The sequence below is a fragment of the Hemicordylus capensis genome, chromosome 2 (assembly GCF_027244095.1).
Source record: "Hemicordylus capensis ecotype Gifberg chromosome 2, rHemCap1.1.pri, whole genome shotgun sequence".
Taxonomy (NCBI): Eukaryota; Metazoa; Chordata; class Lepidosauria; order Squamata; family Cordylidae; genus Hemicordylus; species Hemicordylus capensis.
The window spans coordinates 111,746,257-111,767,287 of NC_069658.1; the positions used below are offsets into that span (position 1 = coordinate 111,746,257).

General features: G+C 42.8%; 1 protein-coding gene across 9 annotated transcripts in view; it reads left to right on the top strand.

The window, feature by feature from the left end:
• UHRF2 (ubiquitin like with PHD and ring finger domains 2) overlaps positions 1-21,031 on the top strand; it is a 120,079-nt gene that overhangs the window by 10,111 nt on the left and 88,937 nt on the right. For 3 of the 9 annotated variants that reach the window (XM_053291940.1, XM_053291941.1, XM_053291939.1), the window contains exons 2-3: positions 5,933-6,054; positions 15,051-15,293. In XM_053291940.1, coding sequence (XP_053147915.1) covers positions 5,995-6,054; positions 15,051-15,293 — 303 coding nt within the window. In that variant the 5' untranslated portion in view covers positions 5,933-5,994. Of the gene's footprint in view, positions 1-3,632; positions 3,668-5,932; positions 6,055-10,019; positions 10,203-15,050; positions 15,294-21,031 lie in introns of those variants that run through there. The other 6 variants (XM_053291936.1, XM_053291944.1, XM_053291935.1 and 3 more) reach the window with 3 other exon arrangements.

Genomic DNA, 21,031 nt, shown 5'->3' on the forward strand with positions numbered 1-21,031 from the left:
TTATGGGTTGTGTGTGGGTTTTTAAAAAATATATATAAGTGTCTTTTATAACATGTATTCTGACATTTCTTCTGAAATCTTGAAGTGATCATCCAATGAGTTAAAAAACAGTGATCATCCATGTTTTTTGAGTGAAAAGGCTCCAAGTCCAAACTTATTTTTGTGTATTGGTTATGAATGACTACATTTTCTAGAAATTGTTATGGAATAACATGACCTGTAAAAGAAAAGGTTTCTAGTCTAACCTTGTGCTAGTTCTTTCTGTGGGAGGATTTTTGTTTGGAGGAGCATTCATTTGAATTTTCATATGTAGTTTGAAATGGTATAGCCTAGACACAGGTTTTACCATATCAGTGAGAACTAGACCAAAGGATAGGTAAAAGCCCATCAAACTTGAGCAGTATGGAGGGGGAGGGTCATCTAGCACAGTGTTTTCAACCGTCGGTCTGCAGATCGGTGCTGGTTCGTGCCTTGGAGAATTAACCCCTCGCAACACTTTTGAGCTGGTGGGGGCCGCTGCTGTCGGGAGCTCTCCTGAGCTGATTTCTAAGCAGGCGGCCCTTGCTGCAGGGTTTACATTCATTTTGCTTTCTCAAAATGAACATAAACCCTGCAGCGAGGGCTGCCTGCTTAGGAATGAGCTCAGCAGAGCTAGCTCACACTCTGTGGCTCTTGGGCCCTTCCCCCTTTGCAACATGCAAAGGGGGTGGGGCCCAGCATCCACGGAGCTTTCCCGAGCTCATTCCTAAGCAGGCAGCCCTCACTGCAGGGTTCATGTTCATTTCGAGAAAGGGAAATGAATGTAAACCCTGCATTAAGGGCTGCCTGCTTAGAAATGAGCCCAGGAGAGCTCCGTGGATACTTGGCCCTGCTCGCTTTGTTTCAAAGATCTTTGAGAGATCTCTGTGTTCTCAGTGGGGTGCGGTGTGGGGAGAAGGAGGATTTGCCTGGGGAACTACTCAGAGACAAACCCAACTGCCTATCGCAGCTGCTAAAGAATCATTCTTCACAGAGATCCAGGGCCTCACATGAGGATGGAAGGAAAATAAAAAGTAGTTTGCTTTTCACACGCTTCATAAAGACCAGTACCCACTTTTCCTTATCAAGCGATTCAATCCGAGGTCCCCATTTTAATGCAAAATGTTTCTGGCTTGCATGCCTAATGCAGATAGTTTTAATATTTGATGTTTGCTTTTAAATGATTCTAATTGTAATGATTTTAATGCTTCTAATATTATTTTAATTGTAAACTGCCCAGAGATGCAAGTTTTGGGCGGTATAGAAATCTGTTAAATACATACATACATACATACATACATAAATAAGCTTAAACTTAAACTTGAAACCCCTTTACTAACTGCTGGTCCGGGAAACTGTGCACGAAGAATGTACTGTGCCTTGACTCTGAAAATGTTGAGAAACACTGATCTAGCACACATTACTGTTTTTGCCACTCTCTTGACACTTAGTTCCTTCTAAGTGAAAAAATATCAAAATTGGACAGAGTGTTAGGTTATTTTTTTCCATAAAAGTATAAGTTGAGTACCTCCAGGCTCAGAGGCAAGGTACTCTAATTACTAATTGCAGAGGAACAACAACAGGAGAAAGACTATGCCTTCATCTCTTGTCTGTGGGCTTCCCAGAGGCATCTGTTGGGCCACTGTGGGAAACAGAATGCTGGACTAAATAGGCCCTGGCCTGATCCAGCCGGGCTGTTCTGATGACACAACTGTGTTAGATTGAAAATTAGTTCTTGTATTCTTGCTCATGTAAAAGTTGGTACTTGCCCTCCCCACCCCAAAAATCCCAAATAAAAATAAGGCTACTAAGTTGAATTAAGTCTATCTTCCAAATGCACTTTTTCTTTTCTGAGGAAATATATATATATATATATATATATATATATATATATATATATATATATATATATATATATGATAAAATGTAAGATTTGCAATGTCTATTGTGTCTTTGCTCTGTAAGGGTGGTATCTCAAAGGTTGTTCCTCTACCCAGAGCTCCTTTTCGCAATTGTTACATTTTTGCTTTTATGTTAAAAAAAAATTGTACTTTGTGTTTTGCTGGTTGAATGACCGTAACAATAAAGATTTGATTTTGAATTGTTACATTAACAGAGGGTAACAGGGTCGATATATCCTGTTAAAAGATAGCCTTAAATCCTTTGTTATCTAGTGATTTCCAAATGTTTACCATTTCTTTCCCACCCTCCACCTCCTACTAAGGCTAGTTTTCCTACAGCAGCAGTAAGGAAACATGATTGATGTCATTATGGTTCCCAGTAGTGCTAGAACACCACCCCCTCCAACAACAACAATACCCGAGTGCTGTGTCTACCTTTTACACAGAATATGCATCACTCTAGAGCAGGGATTCTCAACGTGTGGATCCCCAGATGTAATTGGACTTCAACTCCCATAATTCCCAACCAAAGGCCACTGGGGCTGGGGATTATGGGAGTTTAAGTCCAGTAACATCTGGGGACCCACATGTTGAGAAACCCTGCTCTAGAGTCCTTACTCTGGGCAGTCTGAAGTCCTCTGCTTTTATTCCTGGGCGAGCGGTGGAGAGCGAGTGGGTGGCGAGGAGAGGGCAGCTGAGTGTGGGTGGCTGACACTGAGCAGTAAAGCAGGGGCTATGGTGGGGGTGGCGGCAAGGAGAGCAATGAAGTCGTAGCTATCATGTTCAGTATGTACAGCCAAAGTGCTATTAAGATTTTTCAGGGCTCCTGTTTCTCTTAAAGTTTGAACACATCTCTATTTAGTGTAGGTGACAGCTTAATGCTGAATAGTCCTTGTGCCCTTTTGGGATAAGGAAGAGGTTTTAATTACATACTGCTTCTCATGGTTTATATCTAGGTGTATGTATATATATCTAGGTAGGCTGTGTGGTTGTTTTTGGATAGCAGACTAGTTCTGTTCTTTCACTTTTCTCACATATACCCACCCTGGATGAAAATTGAGATGAGGGCAGTTCAGAGAAACTAGCTGGGCCAGGAGCAGAGCATCTGCACCTCTGCTGCCTGGCTGGCCAGCTTCTCTGGCTGGCTGGCTGGCCCACTTCTTCTTGCCCCCCTGCCAGTACTTTATGGCTGGCGGACTGCCTGGAAAGCCGACCTGCCACCTGCTCCTGCTCGCCAGCCCATCTGCCAATTCCTGCTGCCTGGGCAGGCTGGCCTGCTTCTTCTCCCCCCCTCCCCCCTCCCCCCCGCTGCCTGGCATGGCTGGTGGGCTGGCCAGAAAGCCGGCCTGCCACATCCTCGCACCCGACTACCAATTCCTGGCGGCCGGGCCGGTCTACCGCCCCTCACCCGGCACTTTCTGGCTGGCGGGCCGGCTGGAAAGCCAGCCTGCCCCCTCCCGCCCGCCAATTCCTGCGGCCTGGCCCGGCCCAGCCCGCTGCCACTGCCTGCTTCTCCTGCTGGCTGCGTGGCCCACCACCACCTGTTCTCGCTGCCCACTGGTGGCCAGCATCCCTATTTTCTCCCCTGTAGCTAATTGGCAGCTTCTTGCGAGAGCTGTCACGCATGGGATTAGCGACGGGTATGCCTAGGAGAAATAAATATATATAGGTAGATTATTTCAACATTAAATTTCCCCCCAATCTGTGTTCCAGAGGGAAGCAGCTGAACTTGAAAATGGAGGCTTTCAGTGAGTATTGGAAAGAAACTTTATTGAATGGAACTGATTTCTGAGCAAATGTTATTGAAGGATCTTGAATTTTATCTATCTATCTATCTATCTATCTATCTATCTATCTATCTATCTATCTATCTATCTACATTTTATATCCCGCTCTTCCTCCAAGGAGCCCAGAGCGGTGTACTACATACATAAGTTTCTCTTCACATCAATCCTGTGAAGTAGGTTAGGCTGAAAGAGATGTGACTGGCCCAGAGCCACCCAGCAAGTATAATGGCTGAATGGGGATTTGAACTCTGGTCTCCCCGGTCCTAGTCCAGCACTCTAACCAGCACTAATACCAACTAGAATGCCATTTTAAATCCACTTCCAGCTAACTGTGGAAAAGCAATCCCTTAGCAGCACTAAAGGGCTCTAGTTTGGCAGTACCCCAAGTTGGAAATAAACTCCACATTAACTTTTGGAAGTACTTGGTTCAAGGATCTTGCCTGAGGCTGACTGAAGGCTTTTGTTTCCTTCCATTAACCCTAAAGAAATGGTGAAAGGAATGAAACATTCCATTGCAGAAAGAGAACCCAGGTAAGGATTATACAGAGAAAGGCTGTCTTAGTTTTCAGTGGTACTTGTTGCATTTTATGGCTTTAATAGTGGGTTGGAAGGTGAAGGAGGAGAAGGAAGTGGGGTTAGGGGAAAGGGCTATAACTATACACCCATTCCAAGGAATGAAACTTGATAGGCCTTTAGCTATTCTTTGACCTTGCTGAAGTAATACAGTGGTGTCTGTAATGATTAACTTCAGATTGCAAGAAGAAACTAATGGCTGAATGCTTTTATTCAAAACATTTCCTGCACATGGAAAGCTACAAATGATTTGGAATCCTAGAACTGCTTATTCATGACAATTTTTTCTCAAGAGGCTATTTTTTTTGAATGAAGGAATGTTCTGATCACATATTGTGATCTACAATTTGAAGTGGTTCAGTGCAGATGTAGGTTTACAGTCTCAGTGAGAAGGCCTATGCACCAATGAATTCCTTTAGTATGATCCAGAAGAGAATTCTGGAATGATTCATAAGAACAGCCCTGCTGGATCAGGCCCAGAAGCTATCTAGTCCAGCATCCTGTTTCACACAGTGGCCCACCAGATGCCTCTGAGAAGCCCAAAGGCAAGAAGTGAAGGCATGTTCTCTCTTGCTATTGCTCACCTGCAACTGGTATTTAGAGGCATCATGCCTCTGAGGCTGGAGGTGGCCAATAGACAACAGACTACTAGTTTGATAGTCCTGTCCTCCATGAATGTGTATAAGCCCCTTTTAAACCCATCTAAGCCGATGGCCATCACCACATCCCATGGCAGAGAATTCCATAAATTAATTATGTGCTGTGTGGAAAAGGTACTTCCTTTTGTTGGTCCTAAATTTCCCGGCCTTCAATTTCATGGGATGACCCCTGGTTCTAGTGTTGTGAGAAAGGGAGAGAAATTTCTGTCAACTCTCTACTTGATGCATTATTTTATACACCTCTATGATAGCTCCCTGTAGTTGCCTCTTTTCCAAAGTAAAGAGCCCCAGATGCTGTAGCTTTGCCCCATAAGGAAGGTGCTCAAGGCCCCTGATCATCTTGGTTGCCCTCTTCTGTACCTTTTCTAGTTTTACAATATCCTTCTTAAGATATGGTGACCAGAATTGCACACAGTACTCCAAATGTGCCATGCCATAGGTTTGTATAAGAGTATATTATAATATTAGCAGTTTTATTTTCAAACCCCTTCCTAATGATTCCAAGCATGGGATTTGCCTTTTTCACAGCTACAACGCACCAAGTCAACACTGAGCTATCCACCCGCCCGCCCAAGATCTCTCTCAGCTCAGAGTCCATCAGTGTATATGTGAAGCTGGGTCCCCCCGCCGATATGGATCAGCTTATACTTGCTAAAATTGAACCGCACTTGCCATTTGGTCACCCACTTAACCAGTTTGGAGAGATCTTTTTGGAGCTCCTAACAATCTGTTTTGCATTTTGCTACCCTAAATAGTATAGTGTCATCTGCATATTTAGCCACTTCGCTTCTTAACCCAACTTCTAGATCATTTATGAACAAGTTAAAGAGCACTGGTCTCAGTTCAGATCCGCGGAGGACCCCACTTCTTACTTCCCTCTATTGTGAAAACTGTCCATTCATTCCTACCCTCTGTTTCCTCTCCTTCAACCAGTTACCAATCCACCCATTAATGAATATCCCATGACCCTGTCCCCTTATTCCGTGTCTGCTAGGTTTACTCAAGAGCCTTTGGTGGGGAACTTTGTCAAAAGCTTTTTGGAAGTCCAAGTATACTATGTCAGCTGGATCAACTATGTTCACATGCCTGTTGACACTCTCAAAGAACTCCAAAAAGGTTAGTGAGGCAAGACTTTCTCTTGCAGAAGCCATGCTGGCTCTCCTTCAGCAAGGCCTGCATTAATTTACCCGGCACTGAAGTTAACTTGCCTTTAATTTTCCAAACACCCCCCCCCATCCCTTTTTGAAAATCAGAGTTACTTTAGCTACTCCCCAGTCCTCTGGTATAGAGCCTGATTGTAGGAACAAGTTTTGCCAGGAGATCAACAATTTCAGTTTTGAGTTCCATCAGAACCCTGCGCCATCTAGCTCCGGTGATTTGTTAATTTTTATTTTTTTCAAGGCAGCATAGAACATCTTCCCTCGTCACCTCAAATAGGCGCAGTTCTTCAGCCTCCAAGCTTGAGAAGCTCAGTTCGGGAGCTTCTCAGTTGTCAATGACATCCATTGAGCTCTCTCTAAGGCATAGTAACTGAGTTGTAATCTGGGATACAGTTGAGAGCAGGCAAAACTTAATTCTAATTCCAGACACTGGAGACATCAGGGCAGGGGGAAGTTTGGCCCGGCCCTGCCCTGCCCCTCCACCGAGTATGCCTGCCTTACCTTCGGTATCAGTAAATGATTACTATTCATTCCTGTTGGGAAAAGTAAAGTACTGCATGGAGACAGTCTTGGGAGGCAGAGTCTGCTAACCACTCCTGACATTGAAAACTAAGCAAGCTACAGCTGCTGCAGATTCTGTGAGTGAAGTAAGTTGTTTCTTCCTGAAGACATTTTTGGGTTTGTGGGGCAAGTTCAAGTCTCCAGTGCTCCCGCTGTCTTGCAATTCCTCTCCCTGTCCTCTGCAAATAACCCAAGATTTAGGTTTAAAGGTAAAGTGTGCTGTCGAGTTAGTGTCGATTCCAGGCAACCACGGAGCCCTGTGATTGTCTTTGGAAGAAATACAGGAGGGGTTTACCATTGTCATCTCCTGTGCAGTATGAGATGATGCCTTTCTGCATCTTCCTATATTGCTGCTGCCCAACATAGGAGTTTCCCATAGTCTGGGAAACATACCAGTGGGGGTTCTAACCAGCAACCTCTGGCTTGCTTGTCGAGTCATTTCCCCCGCCAAATCCTGGTAAGATTTAGGTTTAGGAGTGGGTATTATTAAATCAAGCTCCTTTGATCTGCTGGGGGAGGCTGCCTTCCTTTCTCCTTCACCTCACCAGTATAGCTTTGCCTTCCTGATGGAGGATGGATCTTTCCCTCTGGAAATACACCTTCCCAAAGAAGATAAGAATACATTTCCATGAATCAAAATTCATCCCATCCCATGGGCAGATATTTGTTAGTTTCCTAATAGCTAAGGCAAATAAGCACCCTTCTCATTACGGAAAATGGTTAAGCAATGAACAATGTTTGGGAAATTACCTGGTAAGAGTGTTTGAATCTCCCGTCCTCTCAAGGTGTGCCTTTTCACTGTTCATCTGAAACAAACTCCTGTGCACTGATCACAACTATCTGTTTTGTTTTCTTTATATTGTATGTCACCCACATGTCATTTAGTGCTCATGTAGTAGTGTTCATCATTGTGAATATGAAACTAGTTGGCACAGCATATTTGACTCTGCACTATCTAATTTTGTTGAAGACAGGTAACCCAAGTTCAGATACCTTGTGCACCATGAACTCACTGGTTAGCATTAGACAAGTTACTATATCTTAGTCTAGCCTCTTCACAGAATATTATGAAGGTAATACACTAATGTCTTTCATGGAAGAAGACTGGGATACAACTGAAGACCTAAAATGTAAAGTTAGCTGCCCAGAACATGACTGGACTTGTTGGGCCTAGACATGGCCTTTGTGGCTGAGGATGATGGGTGTTGTAGTTCAACAACATCTGGGGGCCCAAGGTTAAGAAACCCTGGTCTAGATAATCAGTTTCCTCACAAACCACCAGGAGCTGGTTAGCCATCACTCTCAATCACTCTGCCCAACCGTGGGAGTTGGAGACTGGCCTATAGCTATCCATCACAGGGATCTAGGGGAGACTTCTTAAGAAGAGGTCTAACCATTGCCTCCTTCAAACAAGGAGGCATCCCACGCTCTCTCAGCGATGAGTTAATGATATTAACTAGGTCACCTCCAACAATTTCCCTGCTAGATAGAAGCAGCCAAGTCAGGCAAGGATCCAGAGAACAACTGGTATGCCACACTGCCCCAAGTTGCTTGTCCACATCCTCAGGTGTCACAGATTGAAACTGATCCAATCTAATACTGCAAGAGGGATTTCTGGACACCACCTTAATAGACTCTGCAAAAATAGTCAAGTCCAAGTTGGCCTGAATACAAGAGATTTTGTCTGAAAAGAACCCATTAAAATTGTTACATCAGAACATAGTTTCCAGGGACTGGTTTGAAACAGAAGGAGCCTGAATCAAACTCCTCTTGACCTGAGACAACTCTGCTGAATGCGAACCTGCAGAAGCAATGTATGCAGACCAGAATTGTTTGTTTGCTCTGCCTCCACATAAACCTTCAAATGGGCTCTATGCTGTGTCCTGTTAAATTCAAGCCGAGTTTGTCTCCATTTGCATCCCAGTTGCCTACTTTTCTGCTTCATACCCCACAACTCCTCTGTATACCAAGGGACCACTTTTAAAGCAAGTCAGAAGTGATGCTTAGGAGCGATTGTGTCTGCTGCCCAGGTGAGTTCCCTATTCCAGGATCCCACCAGGGCATCAACAGAACCACTGGCAGCACCAGCATTAAAACCCTCCAAGGCTTTTTGGAATCATACTGGATCCAGCAGCCTTCTCGGGTGGACCATCTTAATATGTCCATCACCTCTGCAGGGCTGGGTTGTGTCCATAAAACCAACCTTAACCAGGTAATGGTTCGTCCATGACAATGGGGAATCCATAGGATTCCCCACCCACAGAATACCCCCTGATTTGAACAAAAGACCAAATCGAGTGTGTGACTGACAACATTAGTTGATCCTGAAACTAATTGGGGTAGGCCCATAGTTGTCATGGCCACTATGAAATCTTAACCTGAACTAGACAAGTCAGCCTCAAAGTGGATATTGAAGTCCTCCAGCACTAAAAGTCTGGTTGACTTCAACACCAACTCTATCAGCTCAGTTAGGGAGTCAGTTGGGCAGTGGGGTGGATGGTACCCCAACAGAATCCTTAATTTATCCCCAATTTCCAGCCTCAAAAATACGGTCAGTATAAGTCAGTTGGGCAGTGGGGTGGATGGTACCCCAACAGAATCCTTAATTTATCCCCAATTTCCAGCCTCAAAAATATGGTCAGTATAAGTCAACTGTCTCACAGATGCCCTGGTAAGTGAAATGGTATTTCTATGGATCACAGCCATTCCACGCCCCTCGTCCGCCTACTTCCCCTATTCTGCTCCACAACAAGAGTAGCCCAGTGGGAGAAACTGGGCCACTAGCCTCCTCCATCCAGGTCTCAATTATACATGCCAGGTTGGTTCCCTCATCCATAATCAAGTCATGGATGATTACAGTCTTATTCTGAATTGACCTGGCATTGCAAAGGAGCATGGCTAGGCTCTGTGGGTAGCTGGATAGGCTCTGTGGGTAGCTCTCAGGCCTTCCCAAGGCCTGAGAGCTGATAGGGCAGCCTGATGTGGAAACAATTACTAAATTACTATTTTCCCTTCTGTAACAGCCAGCTGCTCTGCCAGCACAAATACGTCTATTTCCCACCACAACAGTAATAGCTGCCCCAAAGCTATTGGGGCAAACCCCACATCACCCTTCCCAAGAGAGCCCAAACACATGCCAGCAAAAGCTGGTACAACCCAATACAAGGAGGACTAACAAACCTCCAGCCCTACCTTAATATAATCTCCCCACTAGACCTCAGCCCCACACCAAGGGCCTGGTACCAAATGCTGGCCCTCTTTGGCAGCTGCCTACAGGCAGTCTGACAGCTGGTGTGCTTTCTTTTATGCTTCCAAGAGCTACAGAAATCTCCCCTCTCATAAGAGCTTTCTGGTCCCAAGGGACAGGTGGAGATAGTCAAGCAATCAGATAGAGGACACAAGTGGAACAGGGCCTGCTGGCATCAAGCAAAATGAAGCTGCAAGCAAGCCACTCTTCAAAAGGTCCGGGGCCACAGAAAAACTCCCTCGGATGAGGCCGGAATGCACAGACAGAGGAGGAACAGCTGGTATTTGTCAGGCAAGGTCAGGGCAGCTGGCAGACTCCACCCTCTTATGAACATTCCTTGGTGGGAGACACCTTTTCCTTGAGCCTCCCTTCCTTTTTTAACTTTTTGGCCCCACTTTCAGTTTTCACCATGGATATTTTAGCAGCTTCTCAGAGGAGGAGCCGACATCCATGGACAGGGGCAGAGCTGCATCGAGGGGAAAGCCTTCTAAAAGATGCTACTGCCACATGCCATTGTCTTCCTCACACTCCGGTTTGTTGGCATGTGAAAAGTCCATAGCTGACATTTTGAGAAGGGAAAATTTGGCTATGCAAGGTTAATTTTCAAGGAAGCTAGTGCTTTGGTTTATGCTTTGTTTAACTATTTCATTTTAAATAAAGGGAATTAGTGTGGTCCAACTCTCAATTTGCAGCACTCATTCTAAATGCTGTTATCAACTTAATATGAAACTACGATGGTAGATAAAAAGGGTATCATGGGTGGAAAAAGGAGCACTAGGCCATGGCTATAAAAGAAGTAAGAAGACTGACTGAAGCAGAGCTGAAATCTAGGAAGATGGGGAAAGCAAGAAAAAGATATGTGTATGGCCATGGTTTGGTGAATAGAATTCCAGCTACTGTTGAACATGATGTGCATCTTGCTAATGTGTAGCCAGTTGAAATAATGTAGTAAATAAAAGCTGCGATTGGAAGCTTGTTTGTTGAACTTGTAGTCCTCTGCCTAGATTTATATTTTCAACTCCTGGCTGAAATTGATTTCTCCCCCCTTCTGGCTTAGCTCCCTTAATCTTTAAGGATGAACACCCCTCTGATTGGACCCTCTTAATCACTGAAAAATTAAAAGTATATGGACTGTCAGTAGAATTTCTTCTCCCCCTGGGCTACGATAATGCAAGAGTGACCTTTAAGCAGTGTATTATCGATATGGGACACTAGATAGATTTAGGTTGGGCATCAAGCTACAGGTGATTTGGAGCAGTTAAGTCCTTGCAAAAACCAGCCAAATTATCTGTATAATCTGACATATCCAACCCACAGAAGAGCCCTGAGGCTAGCCTGGATGGATGTGTTGCTCTCTGTGGTATTAGAGGGTAGATTTAGGAGGGTTCCTTTTTTGGAGAGATCGTGTTCTTGTGGGAGTGGCGATGTTGAAATGGTTGGTCATGTGCTTTTGTATTGCTCATTTTATCGTGATCTGCATCTTAGATTTATTGACCCTCTTGTTTTTAAATATCCAAATATTCCTGATGAGTTTTATATAAACTTATTTCTTTCTGATACATATACCAATGTCTCGCATCTGGTGACCAAATTTTGTACAGCTGCAATTAAGACCCGCATACGGTGTTTCGTAGATGATTAATTCAGGCTCTTAATTCATGTTGTTTTTATTTTGTTATCTTATTCCATTTTATTTTCTATGTAATAGTTCTTAATTATATATTTAATGTGTATGCTTTTATATATGCATGCACTGTTATTGATGTTCACTTTTTGGGACTCTTATCTGAATTTGATCTGTGCGCTGATCTTTGATCGTAATAAAATGAATTGAAAATTGAATTGAAATAAGTTGGAACCTATAAATCACATGATCTGGATCGTGATCTTTTGGAATTAATAAGTATTTGGGTTCTGTGCCTGCGCAGCAACCAGCAACCTTGCGGATGGATTAGTTATATACTATTAATGATACAGCAATGTGGAAAGTTACTCGGGTGTTCTTTGTAGAACTTGGACTTCATTCAAAGAATTTATAACCATCAAGGCCTAGTATACTGTCACGGTCTGGCAGTAGTCTGCCTCATGGATACGGGCAGGTGGAGGGGGGGGGCGAAGCTAAGCAAACCAATCTCTTGCTTCACGCACCTTTTGGATTTTTGTCCTGCCATCAAGTGGAAGTCTCATTCCTTGGCTGCTTTCCACCAAAAAGCCCACAGGATCTCCCAGTCTTTGACAATAATTCATGTAGAGTAGGATGGTAAGTAAGCGTGGGATGAGAAACAAAACTGGTTTCCTAGTCTAACCTTTTGGCTGCCATTTTAAAACATACATAACAGAACATAAGTTGGAGGATTTAATCCTTCACAAATATGTTTTTATCCTCTTTTCAAGTTTATGGCTAAGGTGCACAGAAACCATGCAACTTATTCTGTATATCCAATGCACTTTGGACACGCATTTTAGTGTTTTACAGAACCACACAATGAGTATCTTATAATTCAGGCAGTTTCAGAGAGCAGTTTGTGATACAGCATAGGAGAGTTATTAAAAAATAAATGTTAAAAATTATGTTTGATGCTTAGGATCCCATCTTATAGATTTGTGTAGGAAAAGGACACTATTTGCACTGTCATACTTCTGTTTCTTGTTATTCCTATGGTTGTTCTATTAAACTATGATACACATATAAGTGTTAAAAGAAACAAGTATTATCCAAAATCAACTGCTGTGGTGATCAGATTTGCTAAAGTTGTTATTTACACTAAGAATAAGACTGAATCACAGTTAAATCTGCTAACTTGGCAAAGAAGCACTTTTTAATGTGGTGATTCTCTTTATTTAGCAGGGGGAGAGTAACTAGTTCTATTCATCCCCAGCACAGTACCTCCAGTGACTGTTGTTGGTGTCTATCTTATGTTTCTTTTTAGATTGTGAGCCCTTTGGGGACAGAGATCCATCTTATTTATTTATAATTTCTCTGTGTAAACCACCCTGAGCCATTTTTGGAAGGGCAGTATAAAAATCAATCAATTAATCAATCAATCAAATAAATAAATAATGGGAACAGCCTATATTCTGCGACGATATCTATAACAACAGCAACAACATTGACAATAAATTCTGGCATCCCAGGTCCTTGGGAAGGACTCGATGTCTGGATAAAACAAACCAGTCAATAACACCTGTCTGACTGTGTAAAATAATAATAATAATAATAATAATAATAAATCTGTGTATCTATGTAGACTTGTGGCATAAAATAGGAAGAAAGAATACAACTTGAGTCTTTGAAGAACTATCATGTTTAGCAATGAAGTGGGCTGAAATCTTCTTCTTAGATTTAAAAGTGAATATAGGCAGTCAATTAGTCATAACTTTATTGTTGTAACCGCATGCCATAACAAAGAAACAAGGGAGAGTATATGCCACAATCACCAGATTATTTATTTATTTATTTTTATTGTTAAATTTATACCCCGCCTCTCCTTAAGAAAATCCCAAGGCGGCTCACAATAAAATTTAAAAACAAGAGTAAAAAAAGACACATTAAAACATTGAGCTAACCCCCCCCCAAAAAAACCCCTAATTTAAAAATAAATAAATAAATAAAACACAAGCATAAATTCAATACAAAATACAAGAAGCAACATCATAGACAATCATATAAAAGCCTGGGTAAAAACCCATGATTTGACATGCTTTCTAAAAACTGTGATGGAGACTGAGGAGCGGATACCCACCAGGAGAGCATTCCAGAGTCTGAGGGCAGCAACTGAGAAGGCCCTGTCCCGAGTGCATGACAACCTAGCCTCCCTTATTGTCGGCACCTGGAGCAGAGCCCCCTCAGATGACCTCAAGTGGGCAGCAACCCTTGAGAGCAGGCGGACCCTCAAGTATCCCGGGCCCAAACCGTTAAGGGCTTGAAAGGTCAAAACCAGCACCTTGAATTGGACCCGGAAACGAACTGGCAGCCAGTGCAACTCTTTCAGAATGGGTGTGATGTGCTCCCACCGGGCAGCTTAAAATAAAACCCTAGCTGTCGCATTTTGCACTAGCTGCAGTTTCTGGATATTCTTCAAGGGCAGCCCCACGTAGAGTGCGTTACAGTAATCCAGCCATGACGTGACTAAGGCATGGGTAACTGTGGCCAGATCTGCCTTCTTGAGAAAGGGACGCAGCTGGCGCAGTAGCCGAAGATAATCATTCTAATGAAACAGAAATTATAATTTAAGACTGTGCCCTCCTGCTCTAAAGCTTTTCTTCATTTTCATGGACAAGAAGGCAAAGGTAGCAACCTGGTGGGTGACATAGGGGAATACATCTGCCCAAAGAAATATTAAACATTCCATTTCAGAACCCCTAAAGTTGTTAATAATCTGTCTTAACGTCTTATCTCTAATTGTGTCATAACAAGGGCTATAGAATGCGTAATGAATAATATCCTCCACCTGACCAGACCCAAAGGGGCAGAGTCGTTCCACAGGTAACTTGTGAAATCTTCCATAGAGATAGGCCGAAGGCATGGTTTGAAAGCACATGACAGTAAAGGCCTTCCTCAAAGATGGAGAATGGCAATTAGAAGTGAAAATATCATTAGGAAAAGTGAATGACAATACTGTAAACATTCAAAGCTCTTGTTGCAATTTTTCATTAGTATCAGTTCTGATGTAATTTACTAAGCCTTTGCAAATATTTGGCTCAGAATAACTGAAGCAGAATAATCTGCACAGCCCTCCTGGCTTTGTGCAGAAGTGGCCATTCTCACTGCTCACCTCTTCACAGTCTGTGCCATTTCCAGAAACTGTGGGGTCGCCTAAAGAGACACCAAGCCTAGGCAGGCTGCAGCAGTGTCTAGGAAGGTGCATGGGGAACACTGGGAGGATGAGTCCTTTCTCTAGGCAAGAAACACTATAAAGGATTCTGCTTCCCAGTGCTCCCCACTTGGCACTGTGTGGGCTATGTGGATTATTTGGCTTTGGCTATTTGGAGCTAAATATTTGCACAGGCCTACAATTTACCTTGCATGGAAATCTTTCAGTGGTACACAGTTGTATAATGTTGCAGGGTTTGTTTATTTTTTAAGCACAGATTTAAAAAAAAACATTTACTGATTCCTATTTTGTTGTTTTTGTTTTGGATAGCTTGAAGATGGACACACTTTATTTGATTATAATGTTGGACTGAATGATATAGTTCAGCTTTTGATTCGCTCAGAGTCCGATGCCTCTACTACTCCATTGACTAAGAAAGATGGAAAAGCCAGTTCCTGCTCAGTTGCCAACTGTAAGAACAAAGCTAAACAAGGAGCAAACAGTGGCTCATCTAATCAGCCATCTACATCAGCCCGCTCATTTCTTATTGATCCTGGCATTGGACGATACAAGGTATTTGTAGTTTTTGTAATATTTGATTTTTTTCTACAGGTTCAGCATAATTACTTATATAAATCTAATTCCCATGATAGTTGTGAAAACGCTGATTTTAAAGTGAATTATGTTGTTTCTGAATGAAAGCTCTGTGCCATAGTTGAAAATATTCTGTAATGGTTTTATAAAATCTTAAATCTAATACAATCTAAATCCAGTGAGCTTCATGCTTTATTTGTAAGTCAGGCAATTAAGTGAAATGGGGGAGACATCTTATTTCTCCATATCCTATAATGTCCAAGGTTAGATGCAGACATAATGTTGTCAGTTGCGTAACCCTGGTTACTCAATCAGAAGCAGGTTTTGGGTGCTCACTCTGCCTCCTCCACCTCCTCCCTTCCAGAGCATGACTTTCCCCCCTCTGATCCAAACTGTCTATATATTTCTCTTTGGTGTACCCGTCGCTAATCCTATGTGTGGCAGCTCTCGCAAGAGTTCTCGAGCAGCTGCTGGATAGCGACGGGGACGGGTGGGAGGGAAGAAAATGGCGGTGGCAGCTGGGCCAGGGGCCTAGTGGGGAAAAAAGACTGTGGTGAACAGCAGTAGCGGGCAGCCAGAGAAAATGGCATGGATGGAAGAAGGTGGCGGAGGCCAGGTGGGAAGAAAATGGCGGGCAGGGAGGAAACAGCGAAGGGTGGGGGTGGGAGCGGAATGGCAGCGAACTAGAGGCGCAGATGCTTTGCCCCCGGCCCAGCTAGTGGTTATTTCTTATGCTGGCAGTGATGTTAGCTGCAGCAGGGACTAATCAGCATTCCTGTTTAACCACAATTTGAAGCCATATTTTGAAGGTGGTTTCAGATTCTGTGTTGAACCTCTGCTGATTTTATTCTTCCAGTGTAACAGGTAATCACATCTTGGTGAAGGGAATCTATGCTCTGGAAGATGGTGTACAATGCTGGTTCACTCCCAGTCACTTAACCATGGCAGTATTTGGCCAGCCCTAAGACTGAAGAGCCTTCCTACTTTACAAAACAGCAACAGCACTGAAATCAAAGTCTCTGACATACAAAGCATTTGGTGATTTTATGTCTACAAAGAAGATAATGAGTGTAAGGAGAGTTTTCAGCTCAGAATTCTGTTTCTGGAAGACTTCCTCACATTAGTTGACTTTAAGAAGATTAACCATTGTGTTTTCAACTGAGCTTCCTTGTAGTTTCCAGAGTCATTCCACCCATCATTTTGATTGAGGAGTAACCACTATAGTACTAGGTTCCAAGAAAGTAGCAGAAGATATCAGTCTTTGATATCTTCTGCATAACCTGATTAGAGGTTGTGGCTGCTCTTTAGGATGAAATTTGTGGGAAGCTAGGGTTATGAGTGTGAAGACTAAAAAGCCAAACATTATTTATGACACAGTAATTCATAATTAATTGAATAATTATTAATTGAATAACAAGTAATTCATTTTAATTGATCACCACTTATTGAAATACAATTTTTAAAATGAACTTTTCATATGATGTTTTCCTTTATATTCATATGGAAATTTTCTATTGATATGTTATCCTGATAGTCATTTTTTATTTGGTTGATTTATTGTGATAATGTTGACTTTACTGGTAGGACAGATAAAGTCCTGCCTGTGATTAAAAAGGTAGCCAGTCAATGGGAACAGTGTGGGCTTGCATTTTGTCCATTGTTAACATTGTCCTGTTTCAGACCTGGGCACTATTAGTGGAGCGCACTACAGTTCTCCATGCTTAGCAACCATGGACTTAATATATTTAGAATTTGTTGGTTTCTTTTCTTTTCCTTTTTCGATGACACACTGGAAATGATGAGAAATACAAAGGAAGCCTCTTTGTAGTATAACATACTTTATATTATGACTTTTATGATCGGTTATATTATTTCCCCTCACTTTCAGAGGCATACAAATCCAGTTTTCTTATATGATTTTTACAGAGTGTACTCCAAGTGAGCCTGTGTGCTGGTTTGATTTGGCTGAAAATGTAGAAGTCTTTTCACATGCCTCATTTAATATTCAGTTACCATAGAAATTTGCTGATACTGAACTGCATACTGCTGCAGCTGGAATTCAGGCATTGTTAATGGTTCAGTTCTTAGAAGCCTATTACCAGCACTCAGGAGTTCAGTGTCATAACTCACCTAAGGATATAACTCTCTGTCTGCTTATTCCAGAATAGTCCTTTATTTCTTTAATTTCAGATTGATAGAATTTATTGTGATCCAGTGGGTGGCTTGTGGGCCAGATCTAGGTGTCAAGATTCCTCTGTCTGGCTTACTCTTCTAGCTATTCCTCTGTCCTTCCTCTGTCTGGCTTACTCTTCTAGCCATTCCTCTGTCCTTGCTATAATGAGACTGAGAAATGTGAACCCAGAAGCAGCTTCAGCCAAGACCAGGACAACAGGGTACAGGAGCATACAGTATGGAGATTGTGAAGCTGGTGTTCTTCTGGTTTGGAAAGGAGGGCAACATGCCTAGAAACTTTAAAATACAGTGGGTTTGCATTTTGTCTGTACAGCCAGAGATTGTGTGGTTAGTTCAAACAAATATGTGAAATTTAGCCCCCACTCCTTCATTTTTTCCATGCTGTGTCTGCCCCCTGTCTCTGCATAGCCCACAGTCTCCATTGCTATCAATTTCTTTCCAGCACCACACAGTCATATTAAGAGGTCTGCGTGGACATGTGGCAGTTATCACGCTCCATGGCTGTGCTTTAAGTGGGGGAAATTAGTGTCGGATGGGTGCTTTGTTGAGGGGTGATGGTGCAGAACGTGAAAAGAGGGTGGTTAGCTTTATTGCTGGGAAGGGTAAAGAGGCTTGAGGGTGAAAGAAAGAGGAAAGCTGTTTTTCATAGCTACCCACTTATAACTAGGGATCCTTCTCTCTGGTTGACTCAAGCACGAGGCCAGCAGTGAGGTGCACCCAAGCTGCGTGGGGTGTGGAGTCCCTTGGCAGAGTGGGTGTGCAAGAGATTGATGTCTTCTTTGAGAGGGTTCTTATAGGCAAAAATATACCCCGAGGCATGACTGAAAAATTTCAGTGGATCAAGTACTAATAAGGTGTTCTTTAGGAAACCTCTAGTGTTTTGGAATTCTTGCCCCAAATAAGGCATGAATATCAAGTATTGATTAGGTTCAGTGGTCCCTCTGATTTTTTTTTTATCTCTGTGCGGAATGAGTTTTGTTCTGGGTGGCAGTATCAAGGCAGTGTGTGTGCACCTGTGTTCAGAATTGGGCCTTCCTGATTCAACCTGAGCGAGATCTAAATGAACTGAGCGGACATCCAAGAACTTGGGAGCATGCTCATGCCTTAGCGGGAACAGTGATTAGGTTATTTTGGGATGACTCCCCAGTATGCTCCTTAAACAAAGAGATGTTCAAAGAGACTGCTGAGAGCAATCACCTCAACAGAGAGGGGAGGGGGAACATGGCACATTCTGGCATTACTCACTCAATTCTGATAACAGTGGGGAGGAAACAAGGTGAGAAGTTTTTTGTTTAGCCTTGAAATTCATCGTAGTATATGGGAGGAAGAGAGCTTGTATTCCTTTCCTTTTTGTCTCTACTCTAATTTGGGTCTGCCCTGCCTCTTTCTACATATATGCTCAGATGCAATCAGAGTGGCAGTTCCTTTAGTCCAGTACAGCCTTTTTGCACATGACCTGAAGGCACCTTGAGGAAACCTTTTACGTGGAATGCAGCCACAGGTTCTCTTCAAAGCAGGCTAGAGAAAGAAAATGGCTAAGTAACTAAGTTTGAGGTGTACTTTGAAGCACCCAAAATGGTGTAGTGAGCGTGGCTAGTAACAGTTTCTCAGTCATTTTGAAGGCTTTTCCATGGCTCCTCATCAGACTTCCACTTTGCTAATCTCCTCCCCACTCCAGATTTTTATGGAAATGAGAGCAAGCTGCTGTAGTTTAGACCATCATTCATTTTTAAAATGACCATTTCTTATTTTTCTTATAGAGAGTGATGCATAGCTCTCATAAGTGACTTTCTATGTAGTAGATCACAGAAATGGATGTAGATCACAGAAAAGGATGCTACTCATCTGCTTCAACTGAAACATCAGGCAATGCTATATGCATACCTGAATAAGCAGCATTTAGTCTAGGCAGTGGGAATATGGAGAAATGCTTATGCTCTTGCTGCAAGATCTGCTATAATTGGCAAGCCTCGAGTTGTAGCAGAGCTTATTAGCTATAGAAGAGGAGGAGACTACCAGAAGATTCTGTAGAGTCAGCAAACTGGCACCCCCTCCTGGACAATAGAATAGATCATTCCAGAGTGAAATGTGATCAACAGGGAGATACATGGTCGAAAGGTTCTTTGAGGTCAGATAGCTTGACGTGACAACTGAGAAAAAGCCAAGCTACATTTTGCAGGAAGAGGAAAAATGCCCTAAGGTACAAGTTAGTCAGACTTGGGATTAAACTCCTTGCAAAACGGATGCTGCTCAGACACCGTGAGAGCAACCTTGCAAATGAGTCCATAAAAATGACTAACCCTCTAAAAACAATACTAGCCTGTATGAAATTAATTTGTGAGGCAAAAGGGAAGGGAAGCCAAACACCTTTTGTTCAGTTTTGCTGCCTGGAAAAGATTCTTTTCACCGTCGGCAACTAGCTGATAGTGATTTACAAGTCTGGCAGAGGACTAACTACACATATGTGAACATATGACGCTGCCCTGTACGGAGTTAGATTATAAGTCCCATCTAGATCAGTGTAGTCTGCACTGACTGGCAGTGACTCTCCAGTCTGGATTTTTCTCCTCAGCAATACTTGGAGACGCTAGAGATTGAGCCTGGGACCTTCTGCATACAAAGCAGGTGCTCAGTCACCGAATCTCAGCCACACCCAACATGTTACATAGAAACACATGCAACTGAGTCCTGCTGCTATTTTTGAAATTAAAGAGCAGCTTTGTGACAGGGAAACTTAGAGTGGAGAAGTAGCAGGTGTGGTTTGTATGTGTGTAATCCTTTCTCTGACTTCCATTTCTCCGCTTTCAAATAACATACACATTTAGAGCAACATTCCTCCAAAATGTGTTTTGGCTCTGTAAACTGAGGGGATTTCCCTCCAGTCACTCTCTCTTATATATATGTAAGGACCATAGTAAGGACCTTGTCTCTTTTGTTTTCTCATAACAAGAGCATGATCTGTCTGCATATGGGGATAATGCATGCCTATATGGAATATAATATTCATATTTTAAAAAGAAATAAAATGGCTGGTGCCTTGTTCCCCCCCCCCCCTTTAAAACAATTCAGTCTAAATGCTGAACTGTGAAGTGAGTGTTAGCAGGTGAAAACGTGCCACACAAAGGCAGAACAAAAGCAGCTTAGCTGATACAAGCAGAGTAGTTTGTGTGAGAATTTTTTCCCCTTTTCCTTATTCCTTGTCTTTAATTGGTTGGAATCTACTGTGTTCATAATTCTGTATTTCAGTGTGCAGAATACAGAGAGAATATAAACTGTGCTCTGTTAAAGGTAAAGTGTGCCATTGGGTTGGTGTCTACTCCGGGCAACCACAGAGCCCTGTAGTTTTATTTGGTAGAATACAGGAGGGGTTTACCATTGCCTCCTCCTGTGCAGTATGAGATGATGGCTTTCAGCATCTTCCTATATCGCTGCTGACCAATAGAGGTGTTTCCCATAGTCTGAGAAACACACCAGCAGGGATTTGAACCGGCAACCTCTGGCTTGCTAGTCAAGCCATTTTGCCG